The 20,107-nt window shown below is 41.9% G+C and overlaps 1 protein-coding gene and 1 pseudogene across 1 annotated transcript in view; both read right to left on the reverse strand.

Moving 5' to 3' along the window:
* Positions 1–6,129: 6,129 nt before the first annotated feature.
* The window catches only part of LOC130038390 (60S ribosomal protein L21-like), a 32,739-nt gene continuing 18,761 nt past the window's right edge, over positions 6,130–20,107 (reverse strand). The window contains exon 4 of the mRNA XM_056130268.1: positions 6,130–6,629. Coding sequence (XP_055986243.1) covers positions 6,139–6,629 — 491 coding nt within the window. The 3' untranslated portion in view covers positions 6,130–6,138. The remainder of the gene's footprint in view (positions 6,630–20,107) is intronic.
* LOC130038469 (uncharacterized) lies at positions 9,063–9,181 on the reverse strand (annotated as a pseudogene).

The raw sequence follows: 20,107 nt of genomic DNA on the forward strand, positions 1-20,107 counted from the left end.
GAAAGTAAATACAGGACCAAACATGATAACCTCTCAGTGTCTGTATTGCAAAAATTAATGCCCAAAAGTAGAGAGAGAGTATGGGTAATATACTGTCTGCCATGGAGGCAGTGGGAGGGTGGGAAAGGGGAGGCGTATACTGGGGATATTGGTGGTGGGAAATGTGCACTGGTAGAGGGATGGGTGTTTGATCATTATGTGATTGTAACTCAAACATGAAAGTTTGTAACTATATCTCACAGTGATTCGATAAAATAAAAAAATAAATTTTAAAAAAAGAATTAGGGACAAAGGCAGGTATGGAAAATATTCCTGCTGAACCTTCCCCCAAACACTTTCTGTTTTGTTTCGTTTGGGGGGTCAACCTGGCAATGCTCGAGGCTTACTCCTGACTCTTCACTCAGGAATTATTCCTGGCGGTGCTTGGGAACCATACGGGATGTCGAACTCAGGTTAGCCATGTGCAAGGCAAATGCCCTACCCACTGTATTATTGCTCCAGCCACTCAGAGTTATTTCTTATTCCTGACTAATTTATGGAGGGAGTTCTTTGGAGAAGTGCTACTTAAAATACTACCCAAGCACAAAATTTGTAAGCCTATAACTGTACCTCATGGTTTTTCACTAATAAAAAAATAAAAAAAATTAAAAAAAAGAAAAGAAAAAAATACTATGTTTATAAACTAAGAAGCTTGTTGTAGATTGTCGACAATGCACTACTTCCTTCACTGAGAAATCTTTTCTGGAAATGCATGTATTAAACAGAGTGCTTAATTAGGAGTAGGTTTTCATTCTGGTTAAAGCTACTAATCCCATCTGAGATAGGTCTAAGGACCACACTTTAAGTAGCATGGGCTTACTAATCACCTTGACCCAAGAGAATAGGAAGGAGAAAGTCATAGAAGGAAAGAAATTAAGGGGGAAGGAAGATGATAAAGAGAAATAATGGGGAAACAGGGGTCAGGGGCCCTGGGTATACCGGGAAATTGGTAACCTCTATAACCAAGCAGACACTGAACACCATTGAAAACATGAGATCTAACTTACAACCACAGAACTTTGAAATGCGCCTATCAAGGCGACAGCAGGAGTGGTAGGGAACACAAGAAACACTGGGGGAAAGAAGTTAACACTAGTGGTGGTATTGATGATGGAATATTTGATGCCCCAGCCTCAACTATCAAAAGCTTTGTGAATCATGGCCCTTTAATTAAATTAAAATAAAAAATTTAAAAATTAATGTGAAGGAAAAAAAAAGAGCAGCACAGACCTAGATTATCAGAATTGTAGGTTCTGTAGAGATTAGAGAGCAATTCTGTCTTAATAATAATGAAAAATAGCTATCATTATAATATGATTAATATTATATTATAATATAAATATTGGGCTGGAGCGATAGCACAGAGGGTAGGGCGTTTGCTTTGCATGCAGCCAACATGCAGCCGACCCGAGTTCGATTCCTCCGCCCCCTTGGAGAGCCCGGCAAGCTACAGAGAGTATCTCGCCTGCACGGCAAAGCCTGGCATGCTGCTCGTGACGTATTTGATATGCCAAACACAGTAACAACAAAGTCTCACAATGGAGATGTTACTGGGCCCACTAGAGAAAATCGATGAACAATGGGATGACAGTGACAGTGACAATATAAATATTATAATTAATTAAAATATAAAGAATATGAACAATATAATATCATAAAACTAGCTATCATAATATAATGATGAAAACTAGCTATGAATGTTAACTATCTGAGCTGTCTTGGTCTTGGTGTCTGGTAATGTGTTAAGTGGTATATATATGTATATATATACATATATATATATATACAACTTCTCTACAACTTCATGAGGTAAGCACTGTTATTAATTCCATTTTACTTATTAAAATTTTAATGTGTGGGGCTGAAGCAATAGCACAATGTGTAGGGCGTTTGCCTTGCATGCGACCGACCCAGATTTGATTTCCAGCATCCCATATGGTCCCTTGAGCACTGCCAGGAATAATTTCTGAGTGCATGAGCCAGGAGTAACCCCTGTGCATCACTGGGTTTGACCAAAAAGAAAAAAAATAATGTGAAGGAAAATATAAAAATATATAAGATAGAAAAATTAAGAAGATTTAGTCATAAATTTTGTCAGAGTGAAACTGATACTTTTAATATTTAATTAGATTATTATAGTTTAGGTCATGTGTTTGCAATAGTTATAATATTTATGGTTTTGATGTACATAGTTACTGCACTTCACCACCACCAGAGTGTCCAATGCCTTTCACCAATGTCCTCGTGTGACTTCTAGTCCATCTCTTCCTCTCTCCACCCCTACTGTTTGGTAATTTCTGTTTTGCAATGTAAGGTCAAGAGTTTGACATTGTTCAATATGATAGGGTAGGGCGTTTGCCTTGCATTCAGCCGACTCGGGTTCGATTCCTCCATCCCTCTTAGAGAGCCCGGCAAGCTACAGAGAGTATCCAGTCTGCACCGCAGAGCCTGGCAAGCTCCCCGTGGGGAATTCAATAGGCCAAAAACAGTAACAAGTCTCACAATGGAGAGGTTACTGGTGCCCGCTTGAGCAAATCGATGAACAATGGGACGACAGTGCGACAGTGCAGTGCTACATCCTGCAGATGTATAAAATAATCTGGCATCTATTTTCCTGATTTATTTCACTTAACGTAATGCCCTTTAGTTCCATTCACGTTGCAGCAATCTAAAATATTTGACATTTTCAGGGCTGGAGTGATAACACAGCAGGTAGAGTGTTTGCTTTGCAGGCAGCCAACTGGGGTTCGATTCCCAGCATCCCAAATAGTCCCCTGAGCACCTCCAGGAGTAATTCCTGAGTGCAGAGCCAGGAGTAACCCCTGTGCATTGCCGGGTGTGACCCAAAAAGCTAATAAATAAATAAAATAAAATATTTGACATTTTCTTATCATTGTATCCACATGTTCTATTGTGTATATATATTACAACTCTTTTATTAAGTCATCTGTTGTTGGACGCTTGGGTTGTTTTCATATTCCAGCTGCTGTAATAAGTACTTTCATGAACATGGGCACAAATATCCCTTAATATTAATGTTTCTGTGTTTGAGGAATAGATTTCAAGAAGTAGTATCACTGGGTCATATGGGAATTCTGTTCTTACTTGTTTGAGAAGTTGTCCTACTATTTTCCATAGACAGTATTCCTAGTAACACTAAACGGGGATTTTTTTTTCTTAAACCATATCCCTCTAACACTTGCTGTGTCCAGTCTTTGTATATGACATTCTGGCTGGTATAAGATGATATCTGATTGTCATTTATATGTGTATTTCCATAATAATTAGTGACAATAACCCAAACATGAAACCTTGTAACTATCTCAGGGTGATTCAATAAAATTTAAAAAAAAAACAAAGGGAAAATGGAAGAAAAAATAATTAGTGACAATAAACACTTTCATATACCTATCAGCTGTATCTATGTCATCTTTATGGAAGTGTTTGTTCAATCTCTCTCCATTTTTGATAAGGTTATTTTTTGAGCTTTGTGAGTGCTTTCTATGGCATAGATATTAGCCTTTTATTTGATGTATTGTGTGCAGATTCACTATGGTGTCTTTTTATATTAACCAAGTTTTTTTGCCATGTAAAACTTTTGATGTAGTTCCCTTGTTTATTTTTTATTTTGTTATCCAGCAGATGGAACCAAAAAATTGAAATACCAAAAATCAGAATTGAAATAGCTCTGAAGTCCATATGCCTATATTAAGTTCTGTCTATATTTTGCATGTTGTAGAGTTTGTTCTAAATTTTTGACAAGTGCTACTGGAATTATGATGATATTTAACTCAATGAACATACTGATAATGTCAATTCTTTCAATTCACAAATAAGTAAAATTTCCCCATTACCTGGTGTTTTCTTTCATTTCTATCATATGCAACTTATAGTTTTCAATATACAAGTCTTTCACATCATTGATTTCTAGGTATTGATGCCTTTGAACTTCCTTCTTTCCTTCCGTCCTCCCCTCCTTCCTTCCTTCTCTCTCTCTCTACTCTCTTTCTTTCTTCCGTCCCCACAACCAGCTGTGCTTAAGGCTTGCTTGACTCTGTACTTAGGGATCATTCTTGGTGGTGCGTGAGGAACCATGTGTGTTGTCAAGGATCAAACCCAGGTTGGCCATATGAAAGGTTGGACACATGCCTTACCAACTGTTCTTTCTCTGGTCCCTTGTATATAATTTTAATTGAAATGGCTTTTTTGTTTCATTATTTACATATAGAAGTGTGACCAATATTTTGGTATCGATTTTGTAGCCTGCTACTTTGCTGTATGGGTTTATTATTTCTAAGAGTTCTTAAGTGAAGTCTTTAGGGTTTTATATGCATATCCTCTATCATCTATAAACAGTAATGGTTTTCTTCCTCCTTCCAATTTGTATCCCTTTTAATTCTTTTTATTCCCTAATTGTGTGGCAAAGATTTTCAATACTATATTGAATAATAGCAGAGAAAACTAATATTCTTGTTTTGTGCCGATCTCGGAAGGAATGCTTTCAATTTTTCACCACTTAGTATGAATCTGACTCTGGGTTTGTTGTAAACAAGTGTTACTGTCTTATGGAATATTGCTTCTATTCCTATTTTGTTGAGCTTTTTAAAAAATCATGAATAACTGATGAATTTTTTGAAAAGCTCTCTCTCCATGCATTAATATGATCATTTGGCCTTATCTTTCCTTTTGTTGATAAGGTGTGTTGAATTAACTTAATTGTGTATATTAAACTGCTTTAGCATCCCTGAAATGAGTCTCATTTGACCATGGTGTAAGATATATTGTCATTTATATTTTGATATATTGTTGGATTCAGCTTGCTAAGACTTTGAGGATCTCTGTATCCATGATTACCAGATAAATTAGTCTGCATTTTTTCTTTAAAAGTTCTGATTTAGGGGGCCAGAATGATAGTACAGTGGGTGGGGTGTTTTCTTTACATGAGGATGATCTGGGTTTGATCCCTGGTATCTCATATGGTTCCCTCAGCAGCACCAGGAGTGATCCCTGAGCACAGACCCAGGAGTAGCCCCCCTGCTTCCAAAAAATTCTGCTTTAGTAGTAGCTTTGGTTTTGGATTTAGGGAAATGTTAGTTTCACAGGAGCTGTTAGGAAAAATTCCTGTTACTTTAATATTTTGGAAGAACTTAAGTACAGGGAGTAATTTTTATTTGAAGGTTTGGTTATGGTAGAATTTATTAGTGTATCCATATAGAACAAGACTTTTGTTTTAGGGTAAAGGTAAAAGGTAAAGGCCCTCCCGTTGATCGTTGATTTGCTCGAGCGGGCCCAGTAACGTCTCCATTGGAGACTTTGTTGTTACTGTGTCTGGCGTATCGAATACTCTCGGTAGCTTGTCGGGCTCTCCGAGAGGGGTGGAGGAATCGAACTCGGGTCGGCCATGTTGGCCGCTTGTAAGGCGAACACCCTACCGCTGTGCTATCGCTCCAGCCCTTTAGGGGAGGTTTTTAATTACTATTTTAACTTTCTTACTTGTGATTGATCTGGCTGGGTTTTCTGACTCAAACTTGGAAAATCACATGAATTCATATATCTCTTCTAGGTTCTCTAGCTCAGCTACGTAGAGTTGTTCATAGTACTTTTTATGAACTTTTGTATTTCTGAGGAATCTGTTGTAATTTATCTCCTTTCATCTGGGTTTTCTATTTTTTCTCATGGATCAGGGTTTATCAATCTTTGTTTATAACTTAATTTTAGGCACATGATTTATAACAATGTTAATGGTTTCTTGAGAAAATCATTCCAGAGCCACACTCTACACCAGAGTGTATATTTCCCTCTACCAATGTCCCAGAGTTTCCCTCCCATTCAAACTATCCCTCCCTCCTCCTCATGGTAAAACTTCCTACTGATGACCAATTCACAGGTTTTGTTGTCTTTGAGCACTTGTTATTTCCATACTATGTTTCTTTAAATATCACACATAAGAAAGATCATTCTGTGTTTGGCCCTCTCCTTCTCACTAACTTTACTCAGCATGATACTCTCCAAATCCACCCATGTAGCAGAAAATTGTGTGACTTCATCTCTTCTTTTTTTTATAGTCCAGGAGTTTCTTTATTTTTAAACAAACACTTTTCAAGCCATGAATTCATAAGGAATGGGCTCCAGCAGCTCAGGTTCCTTTCCATTGGTTCTTCCAAAGTGTGCTTCTCTGGGTGGAGCAGGCTGGCGCTTCAGTTGAACCCAAGTTCCTTTCTCTTTGGCTTCCTTCTTTTTTTGATCATTTTCCTTCACCCGTTTCAGGAAGCTGTCTCGACTTTTAGAGTGCTTAATATGCTCAATGCGGACATTAATTCTCTTGGCAAGAATCTTGCCCTTGGCTTGTTTGTTAACAACAATGCCAACAGCATGCTGGGTAACATTGTAGACTCTTCCAGTTTTGCCATGATAACATTTGTGGGGCATTCCTTTTTGGACAGTGCCCATTCCCTTTATGTCTACGATATCACCTTTCTTGTATATACGCATGTACGTGGCCAAAGGAACAACTCCATGTTTTCTGAAAGGTCTGGAGAACATATAGCGGGTGCCCCTCCACTTACCCTTTGTGTTGGTAATTTTTGCGACTTACTGAACGCTGGCAGTTCTGGTCGAAAGGCGACTTCATCTCTTCTTATAGCTTGAATAGTATTCCATTGTACCATAGTTTGCTTGTCTAATCATCTGTTCTTATACCCTTGGGTTGTTTCTAGATTTGGGCTATTGTAAACAGTGTTGCAATGAATAATAGTGTAAATGTCTTTTCTGAATAAAGCTATTGGGCTCTAGGGGTCACTTGATCACTTGACATCCCGTTACTCATCGATTTGCTCGAACGGGGGCTAGTAATGTCTCCATTCGACCCTGTCACGTGCTAGTGCAGCCCAATGGCTTCTGCTCGTTCTAGGAACACAAAGAGTCTCAGACCGATTGTTCAGGGTCTTAATGAAGAAGTCTGACCATCTCGATGGTGGGCGGCCACGCGGTCTTTTGACGTCCCGTGGAATCCAGTCGGTAATGGCTCTAGTTCACGGTCATCTCCAAATCTCATTACATGTCCAGCTCTAGGGGTAGCTGCCAAAAAGTGGAATCATTGGGTGGTCGTATAGGAGCTCAATATCTAGTTTTTTTTAAGTGTTTTCATATTGTTTTCCCTAAAAGTTAGTTCAGTCAACATTCCCACCAGCAGTAAATGAGGGGCTTTTTCCCGCATATCCAAGCTAACACTGGTTGTTTTTGTTTTTGATGATGTGCACCAGTCTCGTTGAGATGATATCTCATTATTGTTTTCACATTAAATCCTTAATGATAAGTGATGCAGAACATTTTTCATATACCTATTACTTATCTGTGTCTGTTTTTTTACTTTTTGGGTCACACCCGGCAATGCACAGGGGTTACTCCTGGCTCATGCACTCAGGAATTACTCCTGGCAGTACTCGGGGGAACATATGGGATGCTGGGAATAGAACCTGGGTCGGCCGTGTGCAAGGCAAATGCCCTACTCACTGTGCTATTACTCCAGCCCCCTGTGTCTTCTTTGAGGATGTTTCTGTTCACCTCTTGCCTAATTTTTTTTTATTAGTGAAACACCATGAGGTACAGTTACAGACATACACATTTTTGTGTTTGGGTTTCAGTTATATAATGATCAAGTACCCATCCCTCCACCAGCACCCATCCTCCACCACCACGGGTCCCAGCATCCCTCCCACCCCCATCCCCCCATCCCACCCTGCCTCTTTCGTTCTCTCTCTCTCTCTCTCTCTCTCTCTCTCTCTCTCTCTCTCCTTTTGGGTCCTGTGGTTTGCAAGAGAGGCATTGAGTGGCAATCATGTTTGGTCTATAGTCTACTTTCAGCATCCTTCTCCCACCCTGGGAGGATCCTCCCAACACCCTTTATTTGGTGCTCTCTTCTCTATCTGAGCTTCCTTTTCCCCTAGCTTGTGCGGCTGTCCTCAAAGCCATGGAGTAATCCTCCTGGTACTTATCTCGGCTATTCTTGGGTGTTGTCTCCTATTTTGTTACTTTATGTTCGCCAGATCAATGCAATCTTTCTATGTCTGTCCCTTTCTTTCTGACTCATTTCGCTTAACATGATACTTTCCACGTAGTACCATTTATATATGAATTTCATGACTTCATCTTTACTAACAGCTGCATAGTACTCCATTGTGTACATGTACCAAAGTTTCTTTAACCAGTCATCTGTTCTCAGGCACTCAGGTTTTTTTTCCAGATTCTGGCTATTGTAAAGAGTGTTGCAATTAACAAACAAGTGCAGATGTCACTTCGACTATACTCTTTTGCCTCTCTGGGATATATTCCCAGGAGTGGTATTGCTGGGTCAAATGGGAGCTCAATTTCTAATTTTTTGAGAATCAACCATACTGTTTTCCAAAAAAGTTGGACCAGTCGGCATTCCTACCAGCAGTGAAGGAAGGTCCCTTTCTCGCCACATCCACTCCAGCACCGGTTGTTTTTGTTCTTTTGGATGTGGGCCAGTCTCTATGGTGTGAAGTGATTTCTCATTGTGGTTTTGATCTGTATCTCCCTGATGACTAATGATGTAGAGCATTTTCTCATGTGCCTTTTAGCCATTCGGATTTCTTCTTTGCAAAAGTTTCTGTTCATTTCCTTGACCCATTTTTTGATGGGGTTGGGTGTTTTCTTCTTGTGGAGTTCAACTAGTACCTTCTATATCCTTGCTATCAACCCCTTTTGCCTGATTAAAAAAAAAAAAAACAGAACAGCTCTTGATTTCATTGATACTTTGTATTCTCTTCTTGGTTTTTATAGTAAAGTAAAGTAAAGGCCCTCCTGTTGATCATCGATTTGCTCGAGCGGGCCCAGTAACGTCTCCATTGGAGACTTTGTTGTTACTGTGTCTGGCATATCGAATACTCTCGGTAGCTTGCTGGGCTCTCCGAGAGGGGCGGAGGAATCGAACTCGGGTCGGCCATGTTGGCTGCGTGCAAGGCAAACGCCCTACCCGCTGTGTTATCGCTCCAGCCCCTAAAGGCCTACAGCACCCGGTATTCCCAGGCAGTCTCCCATCCAAGTACTAACCAGGCTCGACCCTGCTTAGCTTCCGAGATCAGACGACATCGGGCGCGTTCAGGGTGGTATGGCCGGAGACCATATTGGTTTTTATATCATCATTTATTTTTGCTCTAGTTATAAGTACTTTTTCCCTTCCACTAAGTTTATCATTCATTTGTTATTCTTTTCCTAGCTTCTCAGCTATCAGGTTAGATCAATGATTTGACCTTTTTCTTCTTTCCTGATATAAGTCTGTATTGTTATGAACTCCCCTCTCCCTTAGTACTACCATGTCCTGTAGATTCTTATAACCTGCATTTTCATCCTCATTAAGTTTGAGAAATATTTTCATTTCTTTGTTGAATTATTCTTTGACCAAACGGTTATTTGATCATATCGCATTTCCTTTTCAATTATTTTTTTCTCCCTCACTTTATTTTTTTTTATTTTTTATTTACTTTTTTATTGAATCACTGTAAGATACATTGTTACAAAGTTGTTCATGACTGGGTTTCAGTCGCACAATGTTCCATCACCCATCCCTTCACCAATGTACATATCCCACCACCAATGTGTACAGTTTCCTTACCTCCCCACACACCACAAGGCTACTTCTATGACAGGCACTTCTCTCTTTCTCTTTCCTTTTGGGCATTATGCTTTGCAATACAGTTACTGAAAGATTATCATGTTTGTGCCTTTACTTACTTTCAGCACTCATCTCTTGTCCATAGTGATCATTTCCAACTTTCTTTGGCTTAGTGGTCCCTTCTTTATCCTAGCTGCTTTTTAACCACCATCACTTGTGGCAAACTCTATCCATGGACCATTCCTCCTGACCCTAGTTTGGACTGTCTTTGGCTATTAGTCATATAATACTATTTTTACATCCCACAAATGAGTGTAGGCATTCTATGCCTGTCCCGCTCCATCTGGCTCATTTCATTCTGCATGATACTCTTCATGCCTATCCATTTACGGGCGAATTTCATGACTTCCTTTTACTGGTAGCTGCATGGTATTCCATTACTTTCTCACCTTCTCTTAAAGGCTAATTTCTATCTGCATAGTATGAGTAAATACTAGAGATGCCTTATGTTTTTGTAACTTTATGAATACTCTATTTACACTTTCACATATGGTTTGCACTTTTCCATGTGCACTGAAGAAAAGTAAGTATTTAGCTTGTGGTAGGTAGAGTATCCTCTATATGTCTGTAATTTCCAGCTCTTCCTATTCCTTATTTTGGGAATTTATTTATTAATTCATCTTCTTTCTGGTTGATCTGCCCAGTGAGAAAGGGGACTGCTAAAGTATTACAATGACTTTTGTTTGGCGGCCACACCTGGAGATGTTCAGAGGGTTGTCTTGGCTCTAGACTCAAGAATCACTCTTGGAAGTGCTTGGGAGACCATTTGGAATCCTAGGGATTGAACTTCATCTGGGTGCTGCAAGTGCCATGCTCATTGTGTTATCTCTCCAGCCCTGGACAATGACTTTTTAGATGCAACCTCAAAGACATGACCCAAGAAACAAATAATCCTAAAGTTGGGTTTTAATAAAATGTTTTCAAAGCTTATCTATAAAAGGAAACATTAAAAGAAGGAGAAAGCAAGTCATAGACTGGGAGATAATTTCTGCAAATCAACATCTGATGAAGAACTCTAATCCAAAAGATACTCTTACACTTAAAGTCAGCAATAACAAAATAAGCAACTCAATCAAAAAGGGGTGAACAGCCTAAATAATCACCACATCAAAGAAGATAAAATATGGAAATATGCTTTATAGCACAGCGGTAGGGCGTTTGCCTTGTGCGCAGCCAGCCTGGCCGAGCCGGGTTCGATTCCTCTGCCCCTCTCGGAGAGCCTGGCAAGCTACTGAGAGCATCTCGCTTGCACGGCAAAGCCTGGCAAGCTACCTGTGATGTATTCGCTATGCCAAACACGGTAACAATTGTCACAGTGAAGACATTACTGGGTCTGCTTGAGCAAATAGATGAACAATGGAAGGACATATGCCATTAAGGAATTTCAAATCAAAACATAAATGTGAGGGGCTGGAGAGATAGCACAGCTGGTGGGGCGTGCCTTGCACGTGACTGACCCGTGTTCCATTCCCAGCATCCCATATGGTCCCCTGAGCATCGCCAGGAGTAATTCCTGAGTGCATGAACCAGGAGTAACCCCTGTGCATTGCCAAGTGTGACCCGAAAAGCAAAACATATATATAAAAATAAAAAATAAATGTGATGCAACTACATAGCTGTTAGAGAAACCTAAATTTGGAATGCTAATATCAGATAATGTTGTCAAATATGTGGAACAACAGAAAATCTCATTCATCGCTAATGGAATACAAACAATAGTTTGTATACACTGCATTATACAAACAATACCGTAGAAGACAGTTCTGAAATCTCTTTCAAGAGTTAACGTATTCTTGTCATATGATCTAGCAATCACAATCCTTGATAAGTTTACCTATAGTAATGCAAAACATGCCCCACAAAATCTTGTGCAGTGCTGGTTATAGTATCTTTATTCATAACTTTGAACGTTAGACAGAGCGGCATCTTGAACTCCCGAGATACCTCAATGAGCTTGGTTATTGTGTGGATATGGTCGATGGTACTGAATCCTTTTCGGAATCCAGCTTGTTCACATGGTTGTCCTTCATCTAGCGTTCTGCTAATCCTATTCAGGATGACTCGAGTGAATAGTTTGTAGATGACAGACAATAGGCAGATTGGGCGATAGTTGCCAATGTCGTGGATGTCTCCTTTCTTGTATAGTAGTACAGTCCTGCTGGTTTTCCATTGGGATGGAACCTTGCATTCAGACAGGTAGCGTGTGAAGAGCCGAGCCAATGTATTGATGAGTACTGATGGTAAGTTCTTCAGGTGTTCAGGTCTGATCTTGTCTGGGCCAGGTGCTCTTTGTTTCTTTACCGACGAGATGGCATGTTGGATTTCGGAAGGGAAAACATTGGGAACGACATATCCATCATGTGGTATATGGTATGTGGGCAAGTGGATGTGGCTATTAAAGAGATCTGAGTAGAAGTCATGAATAATCTTCTCCATTGCCCTTCTGGAAGATGTGATAGATCCATCATGATGTCGAAGGGCAGTCATCTTGGTTTTGTAGTTGGTGAAGGACAGGCGGGCATTACGAATGTTTTTCCCAGCTTCTGCTGCATCTACCAGTACTGCTGCTCTCCTGTTTTTGAGGTCATCCTTGATGGCTTCTCTGCACTGTTTTGCCAGTTCGGATGTTCACTTGTGGTTGCCTGAGGCATGTGCCAAGTCACGTTGGCGAATAAGTTCAAGAGTGTTCGAAGAAAGACGGTTTTTTGTGGTTATCTCTCTCTTGGCATTCCTCGCACAATCATGGAGGTGCTGAATCATTCGATCGTATTCCTCATCAATGTTGTCAATGACGGCATCTTCCCATGTTGCCGCAATAGAGTCAAAGAGCTCCCAGTTGGTGGTTGTTCTGTGAGTCCTCTTCTTAAACCTTGCATTCTTTTCTCCTCGTTCTGTGAGGTAGAATTTTGCACGAAGAAGACGGTGGTCTGATCCCATTTGGAATTTTGGGACAACAGCAACATCGGTTAGGCAAAACCGCCGATTGAATATGATGTGGTCTATTTCATTGTGGAACCGTCCATCGGGAGACTCCCATGTCCAACATTTAGATTCAACCTTTTGGAATTGTGAGTTACCATGGAAGGTTTTGGTTGACATGATGAACTCAGACAGTCTGTCACCCTGTTCGTTCCATTCCAGGCCATGGGTTCCAATGTGGAGTTCATCGACTGATCTTCTTGGTCCTATCTTGGCATTAAAATCACCGACAATGATTCTGTTGAGACGGAAGCGGTCATGGAAGCCCTAGCCAATCAGGGCGTACAAACTCAATACATCAGGATCCTTCATGAGCTCTATTGCGGATTCACTACCAAAATCTCACCATTCTACAAAGAAGTAATCATCCATATCAAGAGAGGGGTTCTGCAGGGTGATACCATTTCACCAAAACTCTTCAGTGCCACCCTCGAAAACATCATGCGACGACTGGAATGGGAAAACATGGGAGTGAAGATAGATGGTCGGCAACTACACCACCTCCGCTTTGCTGATGACATCGTTCTAATAACACCAAACATCAGCCAAGAGGCACAAATGCTGAACGACTTTGACCGTGAATGTGGAAAGGTCTGACTACAGCTGAATCTTACGAAGACAATGTTTATGAGAAACAGCCTTGTTCCTGACGCTCCATTCGCTCTCAACAGAACCACCATCTCCGAATGTAACAGTTATATATACCTAGGTCGAGAAATCAACATGATGAATGACCTGGCAGCTGAGTTGCGCAGGAGGAAGAGAGCGGCTTGGAATGCCTTCAAGAGCATTGAAGAAATAACTAAAAGGACAAAGAACCTCCAGCTACGAGCACATCTCTTTGTTTCCACTATTCTTCCTGCATTAACATATGCCTCAGAGACCTGGACCCTACAAAAACAGGATGAGAACGCTATTCGGGTCTCTCAAAGAGGAATCGAAAGAACTATGCTTGGAATATCACGATTCACTCAAGTGAGAGATAGAATCCGGAGTTCTGATCTTCGTCAACGCTCAAGAATCAGGGACGCTGTCTCATTTGCCAAGACATCAAAAATCAGATGGGCTGGACACGTAATGAGGTTTACAGACAACCGCTGGACTAGAGCCATAACTGATTGGATTCCACGGGACATCAAAAGATCACGTGGACGCCCACCTATAAGATGGTCAGACTTCTTCGTCAAGACCCTAAATGATCGGTTTGAGCTCTGCATGTTCCTAGAACGAACAGATACCATTCGGCTACGCCAGCACGCAACCGGGATGAATGGAGATGTTACTGGCACCCGCTCGAATAAATCGATGAATAACGGGGATTAAGTGATAAGTGATTAAGTGATTCATAACTTAATCACTTAATCACTTAACTTCCCGTTAGTCGTCGATTTGCTCGAGCGGGCGCCAGTAACGTCTCCATTTGTCCCTGTCGCGTGCTAGTGTAGCCCAATGGCATCTGTTCGCTCTGGGAACATGAAGAGCCTCAAACCGATCGTTCATGATCGTGATGAAGAAGTCTGAGCATCTGGTAGGTGGGCAGCCACACGGTCTTTTGACATCCCGTGGAATCCAGTCGGTAATAGCTCTAGTCCAGCGGTTGTCTTTAAATCTCATTACGTGACCATCCCATATAATAGTTGTATACAAACTATTGTTTGTATTCCATTAGTGATGAATGAGATTTTCTGTTGTTCCACATATTTGAGAACATTAACTTTATTCATAATTTTCAAAAATTTTGAAGCAACTAAAATGTTTTTCAGTGGGTGAAAAATGATACATCCAGAAAATAGGGTATTATTCAGTGCTAAAAAGATCCGTTATTTCGGCCAGAGGAGTAGTACAGGGCATATGCTTGACTTGCATGTGGCTGACCCAGGTTGGCTACCCTGCACCATATATGGTCCCTTGAGAACTGTAAGTAATTGTCCCTGAGTGCAGAGCCAGAAGTAAACCCTGAGCAGACTAGTGTGGCCCAAAAACCTAAATAAAAACAAAAATTTAAAAAATAAATGTGTTATCAAGCCATATAAGACACAAAGAAAATATAAATTACTATTACTAAGTAAAGAAGTATCTTAAATAGCTATACACTCCTGAATGATTTCAGCTATTTGACATTCAGACCACACCTTCTACAAGATCATTGTGGGTGATTTTAATGCCAAGATAGGACCGAGAAGATCAGCTGAAGAAATTCACATCGGGACCCATGGCCTAGAATGGAACGAACAGGGTGAGAGACTATCTGAGTTCATCATATCGACCAAGACCATTCATGGTAACTCACAGTTCCAGAAGGCAGAATCTAAACGATGGACATGGGAGTCTCCCGGTGGACGATTCCACAACAAAATAGACCACATCATATTCAATTGACAGTTTTGCCTGACTGATGTCGCTGTTGTCCCAAAATTTCGAACGGGATCGGACCACCGTCTCCTTCGTGCAAAATTCTACTTCACAGAGCGGGGAGAAAGGGCTGCAAAGTTCAAAAAGAGAACTCCCAGAATGACCACCAACTGGGAACTCTTTGGTACTATTGCGGCAACATGGGAAGATGCCATTGTTGACAACATTGACGAGGAATACGATCGACTGGTTCAGCACATCCATGAATGTGCAAGGAACGCCAAGAGAGAGATAGCCACAAAAAGTTGCCTATCTTCGAAAACTCTTGAGCTAATTTGCCAGCGTGGTTTGGCGCATGCCTCAGGCAACCGCAAGCTAACGTCCGAGCTTGCAAAGCAGTGCAAAGATGCGATCAAGGAAGACCTCAAAGAGAGAAGAGCAGAAGTACTGGTAGATGCGGCAGAAGCCGGAAAAAGTATTCGTAACGCCCGCCTGTCCTTCGCCAACTATAAGACCAAGATGACTGCCCTCCGACATCCTGATGGATCCATCACATCCTCCAGAACGGCAATGGAGAAGATTATCCATGACTTCTACTCAAATCTCTTCGATAGCCATGTCCACTTGCCGACATACCAAATTCCACAGGATGGGTATGTCGTTCCCAACGTTCTCCCTTCCCAAATCCGACACGCCATTTCGTCAGTAAAGAAACAAACAGCACCCGGCCCAGACGAGGTCAGACCTGAACACCTGAAGAACCTGCCGTCAGTACTCATCAATACACTGGCTCGGCTCTTCACTCGCTACCTGTCTGAATGCAAGGTTCCGTCCCAATGGAAAACCAGCAGGACCGTACTACTGTTCAAGAAGGGAGACATCCATGACATTGGCAATTATCGCCCGATCTGCCTATTGTCTGTCATCTACAAGTTGTTCACTTGAGTCATCCTAAATAGGATTGGCAGAACACTAGATGAAGGACAACCATGCGAGCAAGCAGGGTTCCGCAAAGGATTCAGCACCATCGACCATATCCACACGATAACCAAGCTCATTGAGGTTTCTCGGGAGTTCAAGATGCCGCTCTGTTAACGTTCATTGATTTAAAGAAGGCCTTTGATTCTGTTGAGACGGAAGCGGTCATTGAAGCCCTAGCCAATCAGGGCATTCAAGCCCAATACATCAGGATCCTCCGTGAGCTGTATTGCGGATTCACTACCAGGATCTCACCATTCTACAAAGAAGTGATCGTTGATGTCAAGAGAGGGGTGCGGCAGGGTGATACCATTTCACCGAAACCCTTCAGTGCCACCCTCGAGAACATCATGCGACGACTGGAGTGGGAAGGAATGGGAGTGAAGATAGATGGTCGGCAATTACACCACCTCCGCTTTGCTGATGACATTGTTTTAATAACACCAAACATCAGCCAAGCGGCACAAATGCTGGCCAACTTTGACCGTGAGTGTGGAAAGGTAGGACTACAGCTGAATCTTATGAAGACAATGTTTATGAGAAACAGCCTCGTTCCTGACGCCCCATTCGCTCTCAACGGAACAACCATCTCTGAATGCAACAGCTATGTGTACCTAGGTCGAGAGGTCAACATGACAAATGACCTGGCACCCGAGCTGCGCAGGAGGAAGAGAGTGGCTTGGATCACCTTCAAGAACGTCGAAGAAATAGCTAAGACGACGAAGAACCTCCAGCTCCAGGCACATCTCTTTGATTCCACTGTTCTTCCTGCATTAACATATGCCTCAGAGACCTGGGCCCTACGCAAACAAGATGAGAACGCTATTCAGGTCTCCCAAAGAAGAATAGAAAGAGCTTTGCTTGGAATATCACATTTCACTCAAATGAGAGAACGAATCTGGAGTTCTGACATCTGTCGATGATCAAGGATCAGGGACGCTGTCTCATTTGCCAAGGTGTCGAAAATCAAATGGTGTTGTCACGTAATGAGATTTAAAGACGACCCTTGGACTAGAGCTGTTACTGATTGGATTCCACGGGATGTCAAGAGACCGCATGGCCGCCCACCTACCAGATGGTCAGACTTCTTCGTCAAGATCATGAACGATCGGTTTGAGGCCCTTCATGTTCCCAGAGCGAACAGATGCCATTGGGCTACACTAGCACGCGACAGGGACAAATGGAGACGTTACTGGTGCCCACTCGAGCAAATCGACGACTAACGGGAAGTTAAGTGATTAAGTGATTAAGTGAAGTGACATTCAGGAAAAGGCAGACAATGGGGATTATAAAAATAAGTGGTTGCCCCTGGATGTGGGGGGATTAAGGTAAAGGTAAAGGCCCTCCCATTGTTCATCGATTTGCTCGAGCGGGCCCAGTAACGTCTCCATTGGAGACTTTGTTGTTACTGTGTTTGGCATATCGAATACGTCATGGGGAGCTTGCCAGGCTCTGCCATGCGGGCGAGATACTCTCGGTAGCTTGCCGGGCTCTCCGAGAGGGGCGGAGGAATCGAACTTGGGTCGGCCATGTTGGCTGCGTGCAAGGCAAACGCCGTACCGCTGTGCTATCGCTCCAGCTGGGGGGATTAGAATGAGAAATAAGAAGATTATAGAATAATGTTAAGGCAGCGGGAGCAATCTTACAGTGTTGGAGCTCTCATTACACACTTGTCAAAATACACTATCAAGAATAAATCTTAATGTAAATGCTGTTTTAGGTAACAATGATGTGTCAATGTCGGTTCATAGATTGTAAAAAATACACACTGTGGTGTAGGATGTGGGTTGTGGGAAAGACTATTTTGAGATGAGGATATATAGGAACTCTGTACTTTTCTTTCTTTTTTTTTACTTTTTGGGTCACACCCAACAATGCTCAGGGGTTACTCCTGGCTCTGCATTCAGGAATTACTCCTTTTAATATTCGGCTTTTGTACAGCTTCTTGCGTACTGGTCTTTTGTTAGAATTGGAGTAGGCCAGTGGATAATTGTTGTAGTTGAGATGACGAGGAATTTTTCCATAGAATTAGGTGATAAAGGCTGGGATGAAAGTCAAGAGTGGTGGGAGTCAAAAGCACAAGGACTTAATGCAGAAACCAGCAGCTTGGAGCAGAAAAGTGAAGGGACTATGCGTTAATCCAGGCCATCATGTCTGCCCGGAGGGGAAAGGGTGTTCCTCCTTTCTGCCCTCTCCTCTCTGGAAAGAAAGATGGATATCACATGGGAGCCTTGTGGACAGCAGGTATGAGCTGGGCGACTAAAACTTCATGGGAAGGGGGGGCGTTCCGGCCTGTCCTTCACGCCCTTCCGAGGTCACCAGTTGCCCCCCACAAACGGCTCTCCGGCATGGCCATGGCTCCAGAGCACAGAAACCAATCTCTTAATTATCTGACTCTCAGCAGAAATATTTCCAGGGTTAATAAGTAAAATAGCAGAAATCTAAAACCGTGCGACTGCGACATCATTTAATTCTCGAACCCAGCTGTAGAAAGCAAATCATTTCACAATGCTTTTTCAGTATGGCTGATTTGGGGCGGGGGGGGGGTAAACTCTAAATAATAATGGTGCATCTTTTATCGAAACAATGAATCTAGTCAAAGTAGATAGAGTGTTAACTAGAATTCATCTGCCTCACAGGCATTGGGGGTGGGGTGGGGGGTGGGGGTTTATTGGCGTTCTTAGTGGTGAAAAATAAGTATTGGTAAAGGGAAATGTGATTGATATTTGCATGACCGAGACCTAAACCTGAAAGTTTTGTAACTTTTCCCACAGCGATTCAATAAATAAATAAATTTAAGAAAAAAATTTAAAAAAAAGAGTGGTAGGTGTGGGAAATGTAACTGCAGCCGCTTGGTGGCCAACGTCTAGGAGAAGGCCACGCCCACTTCGAGGAGGCCACGCCCTCTTTCGGGAAGGCCACGCCCCCAACCAGTCCATATGCTAGTCCACAGACCTATTGGGGAGGGGCAGAGACTACTTGGGTTGGAGGCAGGTGCTCCAGGCCGGAGTCCCAGCGGCGGCTGGCTTTTGGGGTCAGGAATTACTTCTGGCAGTGCTGGGGAGACCATATGGGATGCCTGGGATCAAACTCGGGTCAGCCGCATGCAAGGCAAGCGCCCTACCCACTGTACTATTGCTCCAGCCCCAGGAACTCTGTACTTTTCACTCAATTTTTTCCTGTGCAATTAAAACTTCTAAAAGATAAATTAATTGAAACAATACAAGAAGCTTTACATAAAAATTAATAAAATAAAGGTAAATAGTTAATTAGGTAAACTAAAGGAAAACAGGAAAAGGACAGAATGAAAATATCACAGTGACAAAAAGATCTGAAAAGTAGAATATAAATATTATATTAAACGTTAAATAAAAATACTTTCATTAAAGGCAGCAATTGTTACACTGTATAAAAGAAATGTACATCTACATTCTGTCTACCAGGGATGCACGTTAAATGCAACTTTTAATGTGTGTGCCATATCCCACGGAGCTCAAGGAACATTTTTGACTCTGTGGCTCAGGGATCACTCCTTACATGGATCAGGGGACCGTATGGGAAGCCAGGGATCAAACCCAGGTTGGCCACATGAAAGCCAAATGCCTTACTTGCTGTACTATCTTTCGGCCTCTAAACATAAATTTCTAATTATATTCAATGCAATCGGTATGCTTAAGAAAAACAGGTGAGCTATGTTAACAACAACCAAGACAAAAAGCATTATCAAAGGTAAAAAAGAATATTTCGAGAGCTCTGGAGCTAGATCGGGGTCAGGGACAATTGCCTTGCTAGTGCAAAATCTTGAGTTCAATCTGTAGTACCACATGGGCCTCAGAATACTGTCTACCTAGAGGCGCATTAAACATCACTAAGGGTGGACTTGGGGTGCTAAGGCTTGAACAATGCCTTTACTCATTGGACCTGTAGGCTGCTCACGGCTAGAATGGAGTAATGTTTCATGACAATTAAAAGGTTAATGTGTCACAGAAAGAATGCATTTATCTGGGGAACATAAAGCAACACAATGGGAGACTAACACCCAGGAGTGGCTGAGATTAGTACCAG

This window comes from Sorex fumeus, unplaced genomic scaffold (assembly GCF_029834395.1).
Source record: "Sorex fumeus unplaced genomic scaffold, SorFum_2.1 ptg000075l, whole genome shotgun sequence".
In the NCBI taxonomy this organism is placed as follows: Eukaryota; Metazoa; Chordata; class Mammalia; order Eulipotyphla; family Soricidae; genus Sorex; species Sorex fumeus.